Here is a 23,836-nt window from a genome sequence, read left to right as displayed (position 1 = left end):
GTGTCTGTTGGTAACATTGTAGGGTAAATAGATGTCCCTTGAATCAAAATGGAATCAAAACCTCCCATTTCTGGTTTCAGATAAGAAGAAATCTATTTTTGAAAATCAGTTTGCTGTATTATTTGTAGTATGGGGTCGGGGGTGGGGTGATAGGAAGAGCCCTTATCTGTTTTCATACCCCTGAGGCCTCATAGATAACCTTGAAAGTGGACAAAAGTTATTACCCATTTTATCGATGTAATGATCAACTATAAATTATTGTAATGTAGACAGGTTATTATACTGCAGGCAGTTAGCAATAAAGAAGCATTTTAACATTCACGTTAATTAGATTTTGACATTTAGGCAGTAGGGATTAACAAAACCCCTATTTGAAGGCTACTGCTGAAGATGTCCTTAAGTTGACTTTTGGTCACGTAAAGTCTATACACTGAAAACTGTGTATGGTTGGTCTGTGTATGGTGTATGTATGTTAAAAGGTGTGACTGGTTGGTCCTTAGACTCCTAAATGCAGTGAAGGCTTTGAAACTTTAGGAACCTTCTGCAAACTTTCACTGGAGCTAGAAAGTGAAGTCTTAGGTGTGCACAGGGATTGAGTGGCAGTTCTTTCCTTGAAAACATGAGCAGACAGCAAAATAAGCCAGAAAGAAAAAGAAAAATACCGGATGGTCTCACTCATAACAGGAATCTAGAAAACCTAAATATGGACCAGGAAAAAGAATAACTATAAGAAAGAAAAAAATCAAAATCAATGAACAACTATGAACCAGAGACACTCTTTGGCGGGGGGGGGGGGGGGGGATTGGGGTCAAAATCGGGCTTACAATTGTATGGGGAATATAAAAATAAAAATTAAAAAATAAAATAAAATACCTTGTTCCCATCCAAAAAAAAAAAAAGAAAATAAAAAAAAAGAAAACATGAGCAGAGAGGAGGTGGGAGGGAAACAAAAGCTGTTCTCACTGCGTCTTCCCCAGTGCTCGAATCTATAACTCGTAAGGTAGTCTTTGATCCATCAGAAAAACGGGTGCACTTGAGCAGAAGAAAGGGCTCCCTAGATGCACTTGGATAAACTAGCGTGTTTTCCTTCTTGGCACTTGGTGAAGTTCCCTTTTCTTTAACTTTTTGGATCTATGACATATATATGTGTGTCAAGTTCTGTGTTGGATGTAAGAAGGTGGTAAATAGGGTGGACCTTTTGAGAGTTACTTTCAAATACTTGGCTGGCTATGAGGTGTATGGCAAGGATGTTGAGAGTAAACCCCTCTGCCACAGCCAGGGGAGCTGCAGGTGATGCTAGCTTGTGGGTTCTTGGATGCACAGTGCGAGGTTCCGAGGACTGAGAATGAGAGTTGGGGGGTGAGGGATGGGGACAGTGGGTGTAGTATGCTGTACAGCTTTCAGTCACATCTCACTGTTGGGAAGGGAGAATATTGCATTTCATGTGGGATATACTTGTTCAAATAGAAGGACGTTAATCAGCTTAAATCTTTCCCACATGCTTACGGCACATGGCGTGTGACAAAGAGTGAGTCCACACTCCCTCCTTTGTGGAGGCCCCACCTACTGGACAGGTTTAATTTGCTCTCTGCCTCTGTGGTGATCTTGACAAGATTTTAAGACTTTCCCTGTGCCATAGTGGGCAAGAAAATAATTGGCTCTCTTATATTCTTATTAGTAAATGAGTTTATTGATAAGTAAGTTCAAGAGGATGTTTTTTTGCACCCCCTGGAAAATTTTTCCCAGACCTGACCCTTGGTCAATGCCTGACATCCTTGTGAGCTAAGGTCCGTTCCAGCAAGCTTTTTCTCAATGGTGTAGTCCATTCTGCCAGTCCATTCTATATTCCTGGAAAGCTGTAGAGAAATTTCAGAGCAATGTTTAGCCCAGAAGGGTGGTGAGGTTCTCTGAGATGTTTCATGCACCTTATCTATCCTCACCCCATCCTAGCCATGGACACATTTAACAGAAGGAGGGGATTTGGTGCTTGTACTAGAAAAATCTCAGTTCAGAAACACACCCAGCTGTTTTTACCAGCTACTCACTTTGACTTAGCTGAATTTTACTTTCAGGGTAGCCCCAGTCTTACAGGAGAGCCTGCTGGCTCTGCCAGACAACAGCTTACACATACGGAATACAAGGCCTGGCATCTCTCTTCCCCTCTGTCATTATCAAGCTCGTAGAGACCATGTTGCAAGGAGGAAAGGGCTCTGGAAAGTCCTCAGTGGGTAGTAGTATTATATAGTTGTAAGATAATTGATTCTTTGCTGGTGCTCTTCCCAACTTCTTTCCTGTGCCTTTTATTTTTCCTGTAAATAGCATAGATTCTTTATCTGTAAGAAGACCAGAAAAGTGTCAGCTTTATTTCAGTGATGTGTCTGGCTCTAAAGATAGGAAATGGAGATGAATTGACTTGCCCAAAGTCACAGAGCTAATTTTTAATAACTAGAATCATGGAACTTTTTGTGTAGGGGAAGATCAGAAAGTTGATCTAGACGCAGCCATTTGTCTCATGTGTAAATCTATCTGTAGCTTCCTTGCCAGATAGCCCCAAAGCCTGTGCAGGAACACCCCTGAGATGCCTTTCTAGGAGCTCTGTTCTATCTTTGGGGAGCTCTAATTGTCAGAAAAGTCGTGTTTATGTTGGGCTGGAGTCTGTTCCCCTTGGGGCCATGTAATACAAGTCTAGCCCTCTTCCAAGACAGCCCTTCAAACAGTAGACGACAGCAGTGTTCTCTACCCACCGCCCTGCCAGCAGCTGCTACCAAGGAGACATGGCTTCCAGTCTGTTCATCATTCTTTGAATTGGTTCCAGCTTATGTACATCCCCTTTCAAGTAAGGTTTGCAAAACTTGATTTTCAGGATATGCTTTAATCAGTACATCTCATCCCCATTTTCTCAGTTACACATTTTTATTAAGACAGCCAAAACTCACATTAGAATTGCTTCTGACTGATTTGAGCTTACTGCAAAGTAAATGCAAATAGCGACTGTTTTCAAGTCAAAGAAAGAAGAAGGCAGGTTTAGTTGCAGTAGGTTTTAAAAAGTCCTGAAGGTTTTAAGTACATACTTAACAATTGGCCCTATTCTAGTTCCTTTTTTTTTTTAACCCATCATTTCAGTTTGTTAAGCTTTGGGGATTTATATTTCTCTCATTGAGAGTTAGTCCTTCCTTCCTTTGAGATTTCAGAGGACTTTGTGATACTTTTATTAGAGCTTTTAACTACATTGCTTTATAACTATTTATGTCTTTCTTTCAGTTATAAGTTCCGCTAGGATAGTAATCGTATCTAATCATCTCATCATCTTTCTCTTCTCTCTCCAACACTTAGCTCATAGTAAGAGCTTGATACATTTTTGTTGAGTGAATGAGTTAAAAATATTTGCACTCAAGTTCGCATATTAAATAAGGGTGTTGCTAAGTAAACTGAAGAGGATTCTACCTGGATGCCCTTATGTAGTCCACTAGAAAATTTTCCCTGGACTGAAAATTGAGTCATTCTTTGACATTCTTTGTAAGATAAAGTTCATTCTGTCCTGAATTCACTTTACTGTGTAGTCATTTAGGCTATAACATTGTGTATGTATTCCTAAAAAACCTGTGTTGTGCACAATAGAACAATTAAACCACAGCTTCTTGGGAATGCAGATCAGGGACACAGAAATGTCATCATTTGCAGACTAAGAAAATAAAACAGTAACTTAGTTTCACACATTGGATGGTTAAGAAATACCTAAGTACTACAATAAATATGGAATTTACCCTTTAAAAGGTCCAAAGTTAACTTGTGAACTGGATCTTGGAAGGATGGCAGCTTGTGAATGAATATGAATGATTGTGAAGGGGTAGAAGAAAGGTTTTCTGAAATTACAGGGAAAGTTGTGACACCAGATGTGGGTGGGGAAGACTTGGAGCGCACCAGGTGAAGCACGGAGTTTGAAGTAGGTCACTGTCATATTTTCCTGTGGACCTGGTTCAGCTGGGTACAGTTCTCTGCATTCACCCAGTGTTTCTTGCACAGAGACTTGCACATGAGCAAACAGAACACTGGCATGGGAACAAATTCACTTTTTCAAAACAAGTTACAGCAGCTCGTTTTTTTCATTCTGTTACTTCATGTATAAAACATCTTTCTGTTCTTAAAGTATTTCAGACACTGAGAATAGAAAGACACATAAGTTATGATACCTGCTCACTCTAGAAACTCATAGTCTTAAAGCCTAGTTTATTTTTACTAAGAGGAATGAAAATAAATGTTAAAGAGAGAGACTTGGCTCATCTAGCCATTTTTCCTCCAGCCAGAGAATATTTTGCAAGTCTGGTCCCTTGTTACATTCAGCAAATTTCTCTAAAATCTGAAAGCTAGAGTTTGAATGGCTTATTTTACAGTCAGTGTCTATTTAAGAGATGCTTTCTCTAGAAACAGCACAGAGGAAAGACCCGTATTTTACCATTCCAGGGTAGAATAAGTTTCACCTCTCATCATTTACATGTCTGTGTTTTAATGATGGCCTTAATTGAAAACAGACAAATGTGCCATTAGAATTATAGACCCTTGGAACCAAAAGGATCCCCAGAAATCAAGAGGCACCCAACCTTCTTTCTGATTTGAATGAAGACAGCTCTGAGAGGTGAAATGATTTATTCAAAGTCCTTGGTGAGTTGGTGGCAGAACCAGAATTTGAATATAGCTAATTTTTGAACTGTAATATGTTTACCTCTCAAAAATGTGCCATAAGAGAGATATAAGTTACGTTCATTTAGGGGAGAATCTAAACTGAACTTACATTTCAACTTCTTTACCTGTTTATTGAGCTGAACCAGTCCAGTTACTCTTTGTAACTTCTGATTATTTATTTTTGTTTCTTCTATTCCAATTATTTTATTTTTGTTTCTTTATAAGATTTGGTATTACCCAAAATCACCAGAGTGCTCCTTTTTCAGACTGCAAGCTCTATAATTACATGTCTTTATTAAGGAAGACAGAAATTATGTTTTTTTTTAATATATCCTAAAAAGATATAAGCATTTGATGTGAATTGATCTAAGATTTTGAAGGGAGAAACATACCTGGTTGTGATGGTGGGATTTTTTGGTACATTCCAGAGGCTTAAGATTTCATTGCCTCTAGGCAGGACATGCTCTCTTTTCAAGTTGGTGAGTTTGATTTTGTTGACATCTGTTCCCTCAGCGCCAACATTGACTGATTTGAACGCTGTATCTGAAGTTCACCTGTGTGCCAAGCCCATAGTCTTAACTGGGATACTCAGGACCCACTGGCCTTTGCCGTTGGCCTGGGTGAAGCAAAGAACTTGGGTGTCATTTCAAGAGAACAGGAAGGCATAATGTAATAATGATAAACCCCATTTTTATAAGAGTAGAAATAAAATAATATATATTATGCTCCTAATGTTTGCAAATCATTTTCAGATTGTTCTTACTTTTTCTGAATAGCCCAAAATGTTGCTGGGAGATAGTTTTTATGTTTACTCAGAAGCTATTTCACTTCTGGGCCCAGCACTTGGAAAACACTAATTTTCGATTGAAGTCATTTGTCCTAAGTGGGGTTGTTAGGAGAAGGTAATTTATGGACCTGAGTAAGTCAGGATCCAGAGAGATATAACCAATCTCGGCAATTAACAAATAGATCCTCCAGGGTGAGTTACTGTCGTCAGCTTGTTTGTGGTGAGGTGGACATGCAGCTCTGCACAGTGGCCCTTGGAAGCCATCCATATTATGGGCAAACACATTCCTGGGCTTGGGGACATTAGCTTAATTGATTCAAGGTTTTTTTTATGTTGCTCTTTCTGCACTACTTCCTCCTATCTTTAAGGTCAGGATTTCAGAATGACTTTCGGTTCTGCTTTAGGATTCAGAGCCTTCCTTGGCACCTGAACAAGGAGGAAATTTGAGGAAGAGGCACATTTAAATTCATTTACCCAATGTGGCTTCTAACTGAATATAACTGTAAGGCCCATGGCTGCTTGGTGCCTGCTGCCGCGGTACCCTTGATTGTATGGTTGGATCCAGTAGATGAGCTGAAGAAAGGAGTGACATATTGCAAACATCAAGGGGAACTTGAAGACCCTGTCATTTAGGCTGTGATGATTTCTTTGTGTCTTTGTTCAGTTGAAGTGCCTGGGTTAGGGGTGTGAATCATCACTTGGCAGTCTTTAGAGTGGTGATTTTCTCTGGCAGGAGGAGCGTTTACCTCTGACAGATCAAGAGCTCAGATGTAAGCTGTGCTTATGGTCAGGTGAAAGAACAGAGGACAGAAGAGTTTCTTTCAGGATTACCCTTCTGAGTGTTCTTGAGTTGATAGGGCATATCCTTTCTTGCTATCTGTTAATCATCCTTCTTTTTTTGGTTTGGTTTTGGTTTTGTTTTTGCAGCTTTGAGATAGTAACTCTTACTCCTGCTGTATTGGAGAAGTATTGTTTTATAAATCTGTATTTTATGATCTTCCTGTTTGGTTTATGAGTGTGTGTGTTTCCCAGGTATATTCTTCATAGAGATTTTTATATTATCAGGGCAAAACCCAGTCCCCCCTTTACCCTGTGCACATTTTGGACATTGTCACTGTTTCTGTGTCTTTCCTTCTACTCTTCATTGTTCCATGGCTTCATTACTATGTAGTATTTCTATTTTTTTATTGGCTTTATTTTACTTGGCTCCTTTTAAATATTTTTGCTTTGGTTTTCTCATAATATGCATATTAGACTGATTGCTCAGTGTTTTGACTTTATATCTCCTTTCTGGATTTAAACTCAGCGTTCTCTTGAAAATTTTAATTCTGTAGACATTGAAAAATAAAAACCCTCCGACACTTCCCCTTAACTGTTCCCCAGGGTAACCACTGTTTGCGTGTTCTTGTTTATTTTTTCAGTACACAAAAAAGTGTACTTGTGCTCAAAGTCTGTAGACTCCTTTAAATCCAGTTTGCAGACCACACAGGCATACACCTAAAGAAATGTGGCCTTTGATTACTACTATAGCTTTCCTTTAACATTATATGCTTTTGTTATGCCAAAAAAAACCCCAAAACTATTAGAACCTTTTGATTCAAACTAGAACGTTTGTTTTATTATATATTTGCAATTGATCCTTACACTTCATAATGCCTTCCAATTATTTTACATTTGCCTGTCTTATGTACTATCATTATATGCAATATAATGTCCAATTTTGGAAATGACTGCAAAGAGACATGCCTTTTCTGGCTTAATATATAGTTGTTTACTGAGTATCTTTCATTATAGTGATTTTTTCCCCCCTTTTGAACTGCAGACATGAAGAAACTTGCTTAGATTTTGTGAATGATTATTATGTGGCTAAAGAAACCGAGTATTTATCGAGTGCTCTCTCTATGGAAGGCATTGTATTTGGGTTTGAAATAAATGCAAACATTTTAAGAGAGCCCTGCTCTCAGAAAACTAGTTGTGTGTACAAATAACAATGTACAGTAAGTACCTAGTAGTCCCATGGGACTTTTTTTTGTGTTAAATGGCATCCTAAAGGCAGTAATTCACTCATGAGCCACTGATTAATAGAAGAAGGAATGGAAATAGATTGATGCTGTGAGTCTGAGTTTCAGTGGTGTGAGCAGGGGAACCCGAGGTGGCTTGGGGGATGATGGGCTTAGCTTTGAGGTAATGGTAGGAGGCAGGCATGGACCCTCAGGCAGCTGAAGAAGAAACATGTGAATGCCAAATTACCTTCTGCTGTTTTGTTTTGAAAACATCTCTAGATAAAGTTGTTTGCAGGAGGGTTTAAGTCACTGTGAGTGACACTCTACTCCCCAAACCTCAACTTAGCTGTCTGGACGGTATTTCCCTTCCAGGATTATAGTTTGAAGTTGAGACAGCACTCCTGTTTCGGTAACTTGTTCCAGCTCTAGCTAAGGTTAGTTAAAATGTCCCAATCTTTTTTTTTTTTTTCTAGAGGCTGAGTTGTATTTATTTAGCCTTTCGGATTTGAAAGGTGAAAGCAGATAGGATTGGTAGCCAGTAGGCCTGTCCTTTTTAAGAAGATTAAACCTTTCAAATACAGGGAACAGCACAATATTCTCCCTCACCCCCTTTTCAAAATTGTCTTTCAGCTTTGTAAAAATTGTAGATGGGGGATAAGAGGTATATTTCTGTTCCTAATGAAAACTATAACTATAATCATTTAGTATAGGGTTTCTTAATTTATAAGTATTTCAGATGTTCCACTTATTAATTTTTCCGCAAACCAGGGAGCTAGTGTTCTTTAATCTATAGGTGAGATATTTTAGACTAAAGCTAAAGGAAAAATAAAGAAGTAATGTTCTTCCAAGGCGTATGCTACCAGTCCCTTAATCAGGAAGTCATAACATGAAGAACAAAATAGAACATTGGCTTGTTCCACTATCTGGCAGCCCAGGCTGTTTCATGCTGAAAGTTTCTCCTATAGTAATACATCCTCTGGTCCCAGTTCTACCCATGATGTCATTCGCAATAACTGTGCTTCCTCATCTCTAGGACAGCTGTTCGGTTCTTGAAAGTAACTCCTGACTTTTTTGGAGCAAGACTTTTTAAGTCCCTGTTGGATATAACAAGTAATCCAGTGAATGTACACGGAGCCGGCATGGGAAGTAGCACCATGAATGAGAAATCATTGCTGCTGACTAACATGAGTATGTTCAGTACTAGTAGTAGCTGCTAATCTGTTGAAGGGCACCACCACCTCCTAGCACTCTGGGGAACAGCTAATGTGCTAGTAGCAAACCCAAATGACAGAGGTAGTTATTTCCAACAGTGGGTCTTGGGAGATAGGGACATGGAAGGATTGGGAACCTCATGGATAGCCCCCCTCAGGACGGAACTAACTGAAAAAAAAAACAAACAACACTCCAGCAGTGCTCACGTTGCAAACTTGAACCTGTAAAAGGGTGGGGGCTAAGAATTCACCTTCCTAACAAGATCCCAGATAATGCTGGCATTGCTAGTCTGTGGCCCATACTTGGAATGGTGGAGGTTGTAGCATATACTGGAATAATAGTATGAGACAACAGACATGTTTGGCATCAAAAAGGACAAAACTTACTTAGAGAAACTTAGAGAACTATTTATCAAAGTCAGAGTCCCCTTTTCCCTGATCCTACTCCTTTAACTAAACAATCACAGGCTACATAGCAGAAAAGTAAAGCAGTGTTCACGGATCCATTGTAGAGGCATCTGCGGTGCTCACACTTAACGCTCGTCAGACAGATTGTGGGGCCTTGGCAGCACCCAGGTCCCAAGGGCCTTAACAGGCTGTTTGAACAGACTTGGGGAGGAGTTTTGTCATCTGTCCTCAAGAGTACAGACAAGCTTGTCTGACTGCTGACAGAGCATCACTGCTAAAAGATGGTAGCGATTTCCCAAGGCAAAGCCTGCTTCTCACCATGACCTGTTGGGAGCAGGACAGGCGGTCTCAGAGGTTTCCCATCATGCCTTAGAAAACATTGCCTTCAGGATATTTGATGATGCTCTGAAGGAACCGCCTCTTCCTCTACCATACACCAACTGGCAGCTGTGTGAACTTGATCAAAAACTGACTGAGGTTGCAGATACCACTTGTGGGAATTAACTACCCCTTCTTCCTCGGCAGCGTTTGCACAGGATGAACCCAGGACCAGAGTAGTCCACAAGCCTTGCTGTCTGTCATTTCTCACCCCTCCCCTCCAGAACAGAAAAAGAACTGGGCCAGGGCTGTTGCATGACACAGGTGAAGGTGTGTGTGTTCTTGTAGACTGAAGCAGTGCCAGAGTACACTGGTGTTGGCTGGAGCTTGTCAGCCAGAAGCCTGGCTTCATAGCCTGGCAGGCAGAGGGTTAAGAACAAACCTGGGAGTGGGGAGGGCTTGTATGGTGAGCCAGGGAGCAGAGGGAAAGCCTAGGATAAATTTGAAACATGTAAATTCTTACCTGCCTTCATCATATACCCCACCCAGCCTCTTTACTAACCTGGTCCAGTCATTGTCTACTACGTGCCTGACATCAGGTGACACAGGAACTTAGAGTCCAAAGTAGGAAGTGACGGATACTATTTCAGTAGATTTTTGCTGCTGTTGGCCTTTACCTTTACCCTTGAGAAAATAATTTTTAGAATAAAAAAGAATAAGAAAAAGAAAAAAAATATATCTGGTCTAGTTGCCAGTATTTGGAAATAGGGAATAACCCGGAACCAGTCAAGTGCCAACACTTAACAGGCATTAACCTTTTAGAGTATGGATGGTGTTAGCTAAATACCTTATTCCCTATTAAATAGTGCCATAAACACACTGATGCAGCAGACAGGTAAAGATCCAAAAGAATTGCTTCTTAAATTAAGAGACAGAGTGACATGGACTTGTTACACCAAAGCATTTCTGCTTTAGAAGGCAACCAGGATCAGATTAGCCTCGTGATTATTGCCCCTTCTGGCTATGGACATGAACCCCTCAGGCAGTGAAGGTGGAAGTTAGCAGTGGGCCACAGAATAGAGAGGAAGGTATCAGATCTATAAATGGATCTGTGTGTGCGTCTGAGCCTGACAGCTTTTGAGTCCTCATTTATGCTCACTGATGACAAAACTGCAGGGAGGGCTGCCGTTAGAAAGATGACATTCTTTTCTTCTCATATCCTCACTTGATTGTTCTTCATGTGGAAGATAGGATGATTAGGTACTAGGAAGATTATATATTTTTAAAAACCAAACATCTAAAATTTATCAACTCATTTTAAATCCCTTAGTTCTACCTCTTGGAAAATTTCCAAAACAAGCAAAGGGTCTCCCTGTTGTGTCTCAATCAAAGAAAGGTGTGCTATGACTTTTCTTATGGAAATAATTCTATCCTTAGATTGGCTTTTTATTCAGAGTAGATGCTGTCTTGCTCAAATATAGACCTTTGGTAGAAAATCTTTGTAGAGCCTTCCCTTGTTAGAGCCCCTGTACTGATGTGCAGATACCTAAATGTCTTGTTAAGTGTTGAGTGTGCCCTGGTTTTAAGGGTGGTTGTGCCTGGGTGTGTGGCATGCATAGGGCACAGAGTGGGTGCTCTGTCAATAGCCAAATGTGTGGTTAGGACAGGTCAGTAAGCTAAGACCCACAGAGGGGTTGGGAAGGGAGAGAGAGGGGCACTGGGGATGGAAACCAAGCAGGAGGAGATTTGTCCAGAGAAGCCAAATGCTGGATTGAGACAGCTAGGAGGACACAAGCAAAATTAGTGGGGATAAGTTTTTGAGTCCAAAGCATAAGCTTTTTCTGAAACTGCTATTTGGAGACTTTTCAGTGTTCACAGAAGTAATTGGAGATTTCCTCCTTCACATCTTGCTTCCCCATGTTAAGTCTATACATCACAGAACACGATTTGCCTGATTTGGGCCTTATCTTTGGGGCCAGTGTACAGGAACATGTTATAAATATCACTCTGAATAAATGAAATATCGGATATCTTCATTGGCTGTGATCCATGCTTATCTCTGAGCCTAACAGATAACAAACACTGAAGCTCAAGCCCCACATTTTCTGACTGCCAGTGGCATATTTCTTCATCTGGATTGTGTTCTCCACACTCAGTGGCCAGCTTCTGGGAGGCCATGCTGTTTCTTGTTACCTTCAATATTGGTAGGACCGAGCACCCAGCAGACCATGTGAAGTGATACTAATTAGTCTTTTCTTCAACTGAAGTGAAAAACATGAGTATTATATATGATCTTGAAACCCTTAGGTTTTTAAAGACCTTTATATCCCTGTCTCCACCCCTAATAGATCCATTGTCTATTCCTCTCATTCTAATTTTGGTCTGTGATCAACATGATCCTTCCTTGCTCTTACTTGCTGGAGACTGCAGAAGAAATAGCATGTCTGCAGTCTCAACTGACCTTTAAGGGCACTTCATTCTGTAGGTGAAGCCATTGCAATGGGCCGCTGTGTGTACAGTCTAGGTTGATACTCCCTTGAAGGCAGATTTTAGCCTTAAATCCTCAGGAAGGCATACACCTAAAGTTTGATGTATTTGGTGTGAGGTTTAAGAGGAATAGACTTGGAAAAAATACACTCAACCGTAGTGTTTTGCTTTTCCTTTAACCCCTTTCAGATTAACCCAGGATAGTGGGTTAATCTGGTGAACTAAATGATATCCACACTGGCTTCCCTAATAATGGCAGCCTCTAATCTGCTGGTCTCCACACGGCTTTCCCAGTGGGCTGCTGGTGTTCTGGCAGATGCAATGGCTATTTTTTGCTATTTAGGATTTTGCTTTTACTGGGAACCCTGGAGGCCCTCAGAGGTTTGCGATACAGACTTCAGTCCAGAGCTTAGCTTCCCAGATGGTAATTAATGTTTACACAAAATGACAAGCACAAAATGGAATCTCTTTGAGCCCTGCCAAGCACCCATCATTCCCCTGATCTCCCACTCTTGCAGTGTTTGAAAATTAATTTGCCTTGAACAAACAGTGGGTTTTTCTCAATTTATTTGTACAGTTTCAGTGACCGAGAAGAAGAGCTGCAAGACGGAATGTCATCCTTCCATTCGTTCAAGTAATTGAATCTGCTAATGGAACAAACTGGTCTCTGTTTAATGATTTGAAGAAAAGAGATGGGAGGAAAATAAAAAGAAGTATTTTAGAGAAGCTAGACTTTTTTTTTTTTTGCCTACAAAACAGCATTGGAATGTAGAGCTATAGAAATAAAAATCTAAACCTTGAAAGTTTAAAGTATTGCTAAATTCTTAGTTCAGTAAGGCAAGTTTTGCTTCAGTTATATACAAAATATGCTTTAGCAGTCTTTGCTACAGAGAAGATTCTGTTTGAGGTAACAACAAATAAGAGAAAGTGTTTAAAGAATGAATATTGTGAATATTGTTGTAGATGGAAAGAAATGCATATTGATTCACAGAACTTTGAAGCTTCCATATGGGTTTCTGGGGTTCTCATCATTGAATATTTTAATATTTATTTGTGTTCTCACTTTTAAGTCTGGGTTCCTTATTCTTATACTTTCCAATCTTCTTATAATCTTCTGTCCTTCTGTGTGGTAAAGTCTTGGTGACTCTGTCATTTGGACAAATAGAGAAGTTAAACAGAAGATGTCCATTTCTAGGTGATAAGAATTAGACATTCATAAAGAGAAAGCTGAATGAATGGATAACTGTGTTGCCTGGTGCCCACACCTCACGTGGTTTTCTTAATGTTTTTGGAGGCATTCAGATTTGCTGTATTATGGCCTTGTAGTGAGTGAACACCAATAGTGCTTTTGAATTGAGCAAAAAGACAATTTTTTTTTTTTTTTTTGCAAAAAGACATTTAAGGAGCCTTGTAAGAGCTTTTCTGCCACCTCCTCTTCCTCCATCAACATTCATTGTCCATTTGACTTCTATCCACATATACCCAGTTAAATCCAGTTAGAAATGTCAGAGAGTTCAATGAAAAGCTAATGTACATTTATCTTATGCTCATTTGTGAGAGGCAAATATTTGTCTCTTCTTTGGGTGAAGAGTTTTGTTTAAAAAAAAAAATCTATCCTGGGCCTCCCCAGTGGCACAGCGGGTTTAGCGCAGCGCTGTAAAGCTGTCTGCAGCCTCTGCAGTGCCGGTTCGATTCCTGGCCCGCTAGGGAGATTCCCACATGGCACTGCAGACCTCTCCTGTCTCTCCCGCTGCTCCCCTCAGCAGTGTATTTCGGCCCTTCTGCCTGTTCTGCTCCCTGCTCTGTCTCTGGTGAATTCGCTGACCCTCCCGCACCTCTGGCCTGTACCCCAGTGCTTGTACAAATAAATAAATCCTTAAAAAAAAAATCTATCCACTGGGTAAAGGCAGTTTAAAAAGACTTGGAACAGTCACTTTCTCAGTTACCTTCTTTTGATGGTGGAGGTGTTACATGAAGGAACTAATTTTAAAATATAGCTCCCTTTTGCCACTCTTTTCAATAATGGCGCATATTTCCTATAGAAAATTTGGAAAGTCAAAAAGAAAGTGCAATTTAAAAAATTAAAGTCAATGGTTATTATTTCTGAATGATGGGATTACAGTGAACATCTGTGCGCACACACACATATACACACACAGATAATAATATTGAGACTATTGGTGATAATGTGCCTTATTGTATTAATAGTAATATTTTCCATGCCATTAAATATTTTTCTACATTGGTTTTGGGAACATTAATCATTTATTTTGCACTCTATATTATGGAAAGCACTTAACATGAATTAATGACATTAATTTCCACAGCAACCCTTTAAGGTGGTTACTGAGTTTATCTAGTAGGTTGACATCTGGAGACATAGCAGTTCATCATAAGGTTTTAATACATCCAATCTCATCCCTGCCACACCCAGTAGTCCCTTTGTGTGATATAAAAACTAATTTATGACATGCTTTTATTCTTTACTTCTGCAACAATTACCTACTTAATATACCTATCTATAGACATAATTCTAAAATGTGAGTAAAGTCCTAATGAAAGAAAAACAAGTAGAAAGTAATTATAATAACATTATGCTTTGAAGTACATAAATGCTTATGTGCATTGGAGACAATGAAATGGTCAGATGCTTGAGTCAGTACATAGAATGGTATATAAATACAGCTGCTACAAATACAGGCATATGGGTCATAGCAATTCAGGAATCAGGATCAGTCTTAATATTGAAGTCATAATTTTCCTAAATAATAATCAGCTTTGGTCAAGTATCATACATAACAACAAGCAGTAGTTACATTGCTGTAAATTAGAACCATTGATTACATTGCTGTTTGTTAGAACCATGTAAAAAGTGATTTTGTATTTAAAACCTAGAGTTATGTTCTGGGTTTTTCAGATCTACAAGTATCCATTGGGACTTTAGCAGTGAGTGGATGTTGTCTGGGTTTGGCCCTCACAGTGTATCACTAAGAGCCACCCATGCCCTCCAATCATGACAGCCAGGTACCCCACAAACCCACAGACGTGCAAAACTCCCCCTCCGGGTAGTATCCTCTAAGGAGAAGCATCTCTTACATGAATTGTTTTCCTTTTGTGTCGTAAAACACCAATGAACCCAAAAGGCAGGAAATATTTGGGAGATACATTTTTTTCTTTTTTTTTTTAATTATATATATATTTTATATCATTCTTCCTTTTTGTACAATGTATGCTTTCTCCTCTCAGGTATAGTCTCTGTATAATTCCCACCACCAATTAATTTCTAAAAGTTACAGATCCAAGTGTTACATGATTTTTGTTATTGTAAAGGGAGCTTTACATTTTTTATGTTTTGCCCTTTCTGACTGGTATAAAAGCCATTGATACTTGTGGGTTTCCTTTATTTGGACACCTTGCTGTGCTCTCTTAATAGTTCTATTATTTGTTCAGCTGGTTGTCTTATGTTTTCTAACTTGGCAGTTATATTTTTTGTAAATAATAGTTTGCCTCTTCTTTTGTTGTATCTTTGCTATTGGTTTTCAGTTTAAATGACAGGAATCATTTCTTTCTTCAAATTTGGTTCACATTGTGGATCACTGTAAGCACCTATTATCTTTCATGGTTAAAAAGTGGGGTGGGGGTGTTTATTGCATACTGTTTTAAGTTTGTTTTCACAATAAGGTTTTTTATAATGGTCAGTTTTAGTAATTTATATTTTTCATAAAATTCATTTTATTTTCAAATTTTCTATAAATTTATCCATAATATATTTTCATATAAAATACATTCACCATGACTATATTTATGCCACCTTTCAGATTCCAAGTTTTGTTTGCTTTTCTTTGTCTTGCTCAGACTTTAAAAATTAAAGATCATTTTCTTTTTTAGAAAAATGTAATAGTTACAAAAGCTAAGCTATGGAAACAACCCAAATGCCCCAAAATAGATGAATGGATCAAGAAGATGTGGTTCATATACACAATGGACTATTACTCAGCAATCAAAAAAGATAAACACATGCAGTTTGCAGCAACATGGAGAGAGCTAGAAGGGATCATGCTCAGCAAAATAAGTCAGAAAGAAAAAGAAAAATCCCGGATGGTCTCACTCATAGCAGGAATTTAGAAAACCTAAATAAGAGACCAGGAAAAAGACTAATCAATACAAAGTAAAAATCAAAAAGTAAAAAATCAAAATCAACTAGTGGGGGGGAGGGGGCAGGGAAAGGAAGGACTAGAGTCAAAATAAGGGGGGGGGGTACAATTGTATGGGGAATATAACCAAAATGAAAATGCATACATTGTGCAAAGATGAAAAAAGATGTAAGAATTATATAAAATAAAATATTTTTTAAAAAATGTAATAGGTAACATAAGCACATAGTTCTGAAATTTAAATATATGTAGATATCCTGTAAAATATCTCACCATCCTTCAGCTCTCTGCCTGTCCAGTTCTCACTGTCCTACACCCCAGACAGGTAATCACCACTGTCCATGGTTTCTTTGGTATTCTCCCAGACCTTCCAAAGTAGAAATGAATATGTATTTTCCCCCTTTTCACTTAAGTTATCATATGCTTTACTGTACACACAGGGTTTCACACTCATTTTTACTGCTACACTCTTTTCCATTGTATGACTATACCAAGTTTATTTAAAAATGATTACATTTGAGTTGTTTCTAAAATTGCAATTCAAACCATGATCTTGTTTCATTGTGTCTCTGGGCCAAATCTTTACACACCAGGTCAAGAGAACTCCTTTATTTGACTAAATGTTGCCAAATTGCCCTTCACAGAAGTTGTAGTATTTACATTCTACTAATAAATTGGAACTTGTATTGCATTTGTTTTTAAGGTTTTTTTTGCCTGTTCTACCCTTAAGTTTAATAGAAAAATTGTTTCTGTTCACTTAAATATGATCTCCATGCTGTAAATTTACCCTTTTACTGTACAGTATGCAGTGTAATTTTAATTTGCATGCTTTTTATTATAAGCATGATGTGTTATTTTTACAATCACAAGAAGAGGGAGATTTTAGAATCCCAAAACATAATGAATAAAACTTTTAAATAAGACTAGTCAACGTGCACATTCTTATATCTTTCAACCTCAGCAAATTTCATTCTTTGGCAAATTCAAAGCACACAGAGCAATACAAAATGATTTTTTGTGATGTGTTCTTGCCAATTTTGGAGAAGCACAGTAAAACAAATTGACTGTCAAGATGGAAAAGCTTAACTGGGAAGGTACAGTTATTGAATAATTGAAAGGAAGAGGAAATGCATTACCGATTAGCCACAAAAATGCATGACGCCTAATCTGTGCCTCAAGAGATTTGTGTAAAAGGGGAGTCATAAAACCGTTTCAGCCCCAAAGTTCTTACCAGCCTTCAAATCTGTCACTGCCTTGCTTATCAGTTGCAGTAGCACAGCTTTGATGGATTGATGATAGCTTTCAGGGTGAGCTGAAGTTTGGTATTCCAGCAACTCTTTGTAGCTTTTCTAGCTCTTTGTACTGTCTGGTTGTACTTAAACATTTTCACTGAATCCTGCATTTACTTTTACCTGCTTTGTTTGAGGATGTTTGCTTCTTAATGGGCAGCATAGTGTAAAATTAGAGAAAAGGCTGTTTTGGTGGTGGCAGAGTTGGGACTAACACCCAAGGCCTGTGACTTAGTAAACAGCCAGATGATCTTCCAGTAAGCAGGTTTCTTAAATTCTCTGGGCTTATTATTCCTCCTCTGGATGAAATCCTGGCTACTCACAGACTGTTTCTCAGCATCACCTGGATGATTCTCAGGCAGATTCTGGAGCCTCACCCCAGAGCTGTGGAATCAGAATCTGCATTTTCATCAGATCCTCAGGTGATCTTTGTGCACATTTAAGTTTGAGAAGTGTGGGCATGGCCTCTGGATTCTAGTCTTGTCCAAAATTCTGTGCTTCTAGGTTTTCTCAGTCATTCCTCATACCCTGTCCAGATGGACAGGGTACTCCGGGAAGGTTTTTGTCTTCCCACCTCCTCGATTGTCAGTGGTGACAATGGCTCCAGTCTCTTACTCCAACTGTGTTTACTGAAACAATGGACACAACAAAGGAGACAACAGTGAAAACCAACTCCATTGCCTTTACAGAGCCTTGGGAAACAAGCCCAAGACCGAATAGTGCCTTCTGCAAACTTGGCTGTGTTGTCCAAATTCATTAAATAAAGAACAAGGAGACAGATCCAAGCTAGACATAGGAAGTACTTATCTATGTATTTCTGACGTGCTTTCTTACCAGCAGAAGTAAATTTAAATGACATTCCCTGGGTGCTGGCCCTTGGAAACAAGGTTTGCTTTTTTTATGTGAAGAAGAAACTTGGTTTAGACTTTAATTATTGGAGGAAGACTTTAATTGAAACTTAATGTGATAGAAAATATTTCTGTATTTATTCTTTACCATTCCAGTCCAGAGAGAACAAAGCAGTACAAAAGGATAAAAACATGTTCCTGCCATTGTGTGGAACAGAATGATCCTAAATTAGCTGTCAGGGTGGGAAGAATTCCTGTTTTCACACATAGAACTTCTCACTGAGTAAAACCTCTTTTATTTTATGCCGTATTTTTGGACTGTTTGTGCTTTTTCTCCAGGCCTAACAAACAAACCTCTGTTGTATGGAGCCTATGGTTTTCATTGACCTTGTATAATTGCTTGCTATGGAAAATCTTGTGAAAATGATAGAAAAAGCATTGAGAGAGAGGCAGAGACAGAACATCTGCCTGTGGTGTCTGCAGATAAAGGGTCTTTCTTGGTGATTTAACTTTTTTTTTTTTTTTTTTTTTGACGGAAAGGGGTCTGTCCACATCAAGTATCTTGATGTTCTATTTCACCACACAAGTTAGAAAAAGTACGATTTGGGGAATTCATAAAATTTCAGTTTACCATAGGCAGAAATCTTCCTTTCTTTCTTTCTTTCCACCATGTTGATGTGATTTCTCCAGGTGTGTCCGAGGGACTTGAATATGGCAAATTTCTTTGTAGCCAAAAACTATGCTTTGTATGTGCAACCAATGTTGGTACAGGTTTTATCTGTTTTAGCAAAGGAACAGTGAAAATAATGAATTGCTTTGCTGCAGATTCCAGGGAAGAAAAATGACAAGAGTATATTGATGAGAACATTTATACAAATTAGTAGGAACAATGAGAATACCGGGTATTTTTCACACTTGGTACAGTGACATAGGAGGAGAAGATTCATGCCAAAAGGCAGTTCTGTTTGAAATGCCTAGAACACGCTCCTCATTTCCGACAGTATTGTCATCTAGTCTCTTCCTGTTTGTAACATTTCATAAAAGAGAAGAATGGATCTTTTTGTACAAAAATGTAGGAAAGGTGATTTTTCCCTATAGATACATACGAAAGTACTTGCTCATAAGTAAGGCCATTTCCTTCTGTTTAATGCCATTAATTTGTTAGCAGACACTATGGAATTTGACTTACAAGATAATCAAACACCCCTTGTTTATACTATATTTGGCACTGAGATCTTTAGACTTTTGGTGACAAACGTACCTTTTCAATTCATACAGGAACGTGTATATTCTACATTTCTCTTCTTGCTTATAGAATTTTACTTAATTGTACATCTAGCAGCCCACCTTTTTTCCTCATTTGGGTGAGTGGTCCAGGGGAATTCTTTTCTAACATGTAGATAGAGTAAATTTGACTTAGATTCACATTTGCACCTTTGATCTCAACTGCTGCTGAGATCAGTTGGTGAGTATTAGGAGGCTGAACTTTTGACCAGAAGTTTAGCACTTGCTAAACAAAAATTTATTTCTCTAAATGTCAAATGTGTCCCATCAGACAAAATGGATTTGGAAGAGGAAGGCAAGACCAAGAAGGAACATCTGTGTGTGGTTAAATAACATTTGCTTCATTTACTATTGAAAACACTTCTCTTTTGTAGATTCAAGAACTGTATTTGTTTTAAACAGGAAAAATCAGCTTGTTGACTATTGTTTCTTAATTTTGCTTCATGAAAGGCTTTGCCAAGATGAAGGAAAACATTCATTTTCAGATTCTCTGTGGCCTAAGTTGCTTTCTGGAATGCAGTCTCCTCCGGCTGGCTTGCCTTTCTCCCTGCAGGGCCAGGGCTGCTGGAGGGGCCGGGCTCTTCATCATCTTTCCATCTCCCACTGGCGCGGTTCATGGTGTGCGTCTGCCCCGCACTGCAGGCGGCGAGGATGGGACAGGAAGCCGGGCACGGCACAAGGCCATGTCATGGGGGCTGTATGATCTGGTCTTGGAGATTGCTTTCTCCTCATTTCATACTCATGTGTCATTGCCTCTGGTTTTGTCTTTGCTCTCCCCCATACAGATCCGGAGTTAGGTGTTGGCACACTACCCGAACATGACAGCCAGGATGCAGGGCCGATTGTCCCCAAGATATCGGGTCTAGAGAGAAGCCAGGAGAAGAGCCAGGACTGTTGCAAAGAGCCGATCTTTGAGCCTGTGGTGCTCAAAGACCCCTGCCCTCAGGTCCCACAGCCGCTTTCCCAGCCCCAGGCGGAACCCCAAGCCCGAGCTCCTTCTCCGGACCCCGACCTGGTGCAGCGCACAGAGGCCCCGCCTCAGCCCCCACGTCCAAGCACACAGCCACCACAGGGCCCCCCAGAGGCCCAACTTCAGCCCGCTCCACAGCCTCAGGTGCAGAGGCCACCCAGGCCACAGTCCCCCACCCAGCTGCTCCACCAGAATCTCCCACCTGTGCAGGCCCACCCCTCGTCTCAGAGTCTCTCACAGCCACTGTCTGCTTACAACAGCAGTAGCTTAAGCCTCAACAGTTTAAGGTGAGCCAACCTGCTTGGTTTTTGTTTTGTTTTTTGTTTGTTTGTTTTTTCCTGCTTGACTTTTTGTCACTTTTGGGACAGGCAGGTAGTAGTGGATAAAAATTCCTAAAGACACTGTATTCCTTGTGGAAAATAAGCTAGAGACGAGGACAGTGAAAGGGGCTGTCAGGTGAGCCTCGCTATCCTGAGTATACAGGTTGGGTCAAGTCAGGTAGTAAGGACATTGTTAAAGAACTAAAACATCTACAGAGACTCCTGGAGGAGCGAAGGCAGGAAGGAGAAGAATGCTTAAGACACAGAGTTGAGGGCACTGCACCTGGGAGCTCCACCATTCATTTGTGAGAGGCAGGGACTCGAAACCTGAGAAACTTCAGAGATCACTGACTGTTGGAAGATTCTTAGAAGAAGGCTGTTTCCCTCAGAGTGAGGCACTTTGAAGAAGCCACCTCTCTTAGCAACGGAGTACTCTGGTTTGAGTTTTTTTCATTGTGATTCACTTCCTCCGAGTGGGCCAGGCAGGCAGAGAAGAAACAAGCTGTATTAGAGAAAGAGAGAAGTCCCTGCGCAGAGACCCAACGCTCTTTTGTTTGCCAAATTACAAAGAGCAGTTTTTAAAAGTAGCACAATGGAGACCTCCAAGGAAGAGCGAGACACCCAGGGTTCAGGACCAGGTGTCCCCCACCCTTGGGTGTCCCCGATGGTTATACTTCTAACCTCTCACATCTTGAGGGGCTTTGTATCTTTGGTTATTTTCTTTGTGACGACCCAGTGACTGGTGTTTTGGGGATCTCTTTCTTCCTGTCTGTGACAGGTGAGGGAATAGCAATCCCCCACGGGGCCATCTTCTGACCCCAAGGGCACTTCTGTGGCCTCTAGACCACGGGGGTTATAAGGAACCTGCATTCTTGGTCTCACTTCTTCTCTGTGCTTCTTCACCGAGGAGGAGGCAGACAGACGGTCATCGTTCTTATTCAGTTTGTTAACTGTAGTACTTGACAGGAAATGAGCCTCATGGAGGTGGGCAGGCACAGGGCTTTCTAGGGGCAGAAATGAGATTTTGGCCATGGAGGTAGGAGTGGACCAAGTTGAGAGCAGAATCAGCCTGCTGGAACCCAACATGTGCAGTAGCTGGAGCAGCAGTTGCTGTTCTGCTGGGTCAGCAGTGGTGATAGAAAGTTTCAAGGAGCAGTGATTTCCAGAGAAGGCTGCTGTGTGCACGGGGGTGGGTCTGTAAGGCAGGGGTGAGAGAAAAGGTGTTGAATGGCTTTGGACAGAGAGGTAGGAGTTTGTTAAGAAAATTAATTACCTCTATTTTTGTTTCTTTTTCTGTTTCACTCCAACAGCAGTAGCAGAAGCAGCACCCCGGCGAAGACTCAGCCTGCCCCTCCTCACATCTCCCACCACCCCTCAGCCTCCCCGTTCCCCCTCTCACTGCCCAACCACAGCCCCCTGCACAGCTTCACACCCACCCTCCAGCCCCCCGCACACTCACATCACCCCAATATGTTTGCCCCTCCCACTGCTTTGCCTCCTCCACCACCACTGACATCAGGGAGTCTGCAGGTCCCCGGACACCCGGCGGGGAGCACGTACTCAGGTAGGAGGGAGACACTGCCTTCCTTACCTGTGCCTCCCATCTCCCAGCTGTCTGTGTTGTCCCTGTTTGCTAGGGCTTATGATTTCTTGATTTTATTATATGTATTCTTATAATCTTCCTCTAATTCTTTGTGGGATAAGATTCCGCAAAAGTATGTCCCTGCACCCACACCAACCCAGCACAACCAGGTGGCTCGCACACTGCCCGAAGACAGCCGCTGTGCTGGAAGTCAGGAGGCTTTTCTAAGTTCACCCACGGAGTGGTCAGCCAGACTGCGTGTGTCCTGTTGCCCAGGCTCCTGAGAGAGTGGCCATGACTTCCCAGGCCCATGTCTGTTTCACTCCACGATCTTCTGTTGCACCCTGGTTTGAAGGGTTTGCTTCAGCTGGGTCTTCTCTCCTCCTGGAAGGGGTGATGGACTTTTCATGACAACAGATCCAAAAGTTCAAGGATAGACTTAGTGTTGGCTCTCAGTCCTTTCTTCTCTCCTTTATTCATCAGGCCCAGGGCCCCGGTTTGGCGCTTACTATAGCCTTGTTGCACCATGGACACAGAGAGCTGTGCTGCGGAGACTTGCCCTTGAAGAGGCAGGAGGGCCTTGCTACTCTAACAAGTCACATCTGTTACCAGCCTGGCCCTGCTCTTATGCACTCACATATATTAATTCCTCCTGAAAACAAACCCGCAAGGCAGGCAGGGTCATTCCCATATGATAGATGAAGAAACTGAGATCAGGATGTGCAATTTCCCACACCCAGGGACACTCACCTGGCAGTCACAAAGCTGAAAAGTGACTCTGGCCATTTGCCTGGAGTCTGTCAGTGCACCTCCCTGAGAGACCACACCCCCTGAAAGCTGAGAGGCTGGTAGAGCAATCAGGAGAATTCACTTGTGACTGGGCCTTAGGATCTTCTTCTGGTTGTCTGTCCCCTTCCACCTAAGGGCCCAACTGCACCCCTGCAAGCCTCAGCTCCTGTGCCTTGGCCCTCAAGTCCCTCTGTACTCAGGATGTCCTATTCTGAAGGCACTAGATGTGGCTGGAAAAGGTGTCATCTTCTCCATTTCTTCTTTTCCAGAGCAAGACATCCTGCGACAGGAACTGAACACACGTTTTTTGGCCTCTCAGAGTGCTGACCGTGGGGCATCCCTGGGCCCTCCGCCCTACCTGCGGACCGAGTTCCACCAGCACCAGCACCAACACCAGCACACGCACCAGCACACACACCAGCACACCTTCACGCCGTTCCCCCACGCCCTCCCGCCCACCGCCATCATGCCGACGCCAGCACCTCCCATGGTGCGTACCCCAGGCAGAAATGTGAGGATAAGTAGAGCACGACTCTTTTTTTATGCAGCTTGGTGGGGTTGGGATGGGCTGTTGGGGCACAGGAGATTGGATGGGGCGTGATAGCCATTTAGGGGGCTCCTTGGCCTAGAGAGAAGGGAACTTGCCCTGCTGCAGGCATCACTGTCCCAGACCCAACACAGGAACTTTTTTCTGGACAGTTATATC

The 23,836-nt window shown here is 41.1% G+C and overlaps 1 protein-coding gene across 9 annotated transcripts in view; it reads left to right on the top strand.

Moving 5' to 3' along the window:
• AUTS2 (activator of transcription and developmental regulator AUTS2) overlaps nucleotides 1-23,836 on the top strand; it is a 1,093,480-nt gene that overhangs the window by 1,043,931 nt on the left and 25,713 nt on the right. For 7 of the 9 annotated variants that reach the window (XM_054693587.1, XM_054693593.1, XM_054693589.1 and 4 more), the window contains 3 exons: nucleotides 20,255-20,726; nucleotides 22,070-22,323; nucleotides 23,400-23,641. In XM_054693587.1, coding sequence (XP_054549562.1) covers nucleotides 20,255-20,726; nucleotides 22,070-22,323; nucleotides 23,400-23,641 — 968 coding nt within the window. The remainder of the gene's footprint in view (nucleotides 1-20,254; nucleotides 20,727-22,069; nucleotides 22,324-23,399; nucleotides 23,642-23,836) is intronic. The other 2 variants (XM_054693588.1, XM_054693590.1) reach the window with 1 other exon arrangement.

This window comes from Talpa occidentalis, unplaced genomic scaffold (genome assembly GCF_014898055.3).
Source record: "Talpa occidentalis isolate TD23 unplaced genomic scaffold, MPIMG_talOcc4v2.1 talOcc4.12, whole genome shotgun sequence".
Lineage (NCBI taxonomy): Eukaryota > Metazoa > Chordata > Mammalia > Eulipotyphla > Talpidae > Talpa > Talpa occidentalis.
This window is presented reverse-complemented; position numbering and strand designations above follow the sequence as displayed.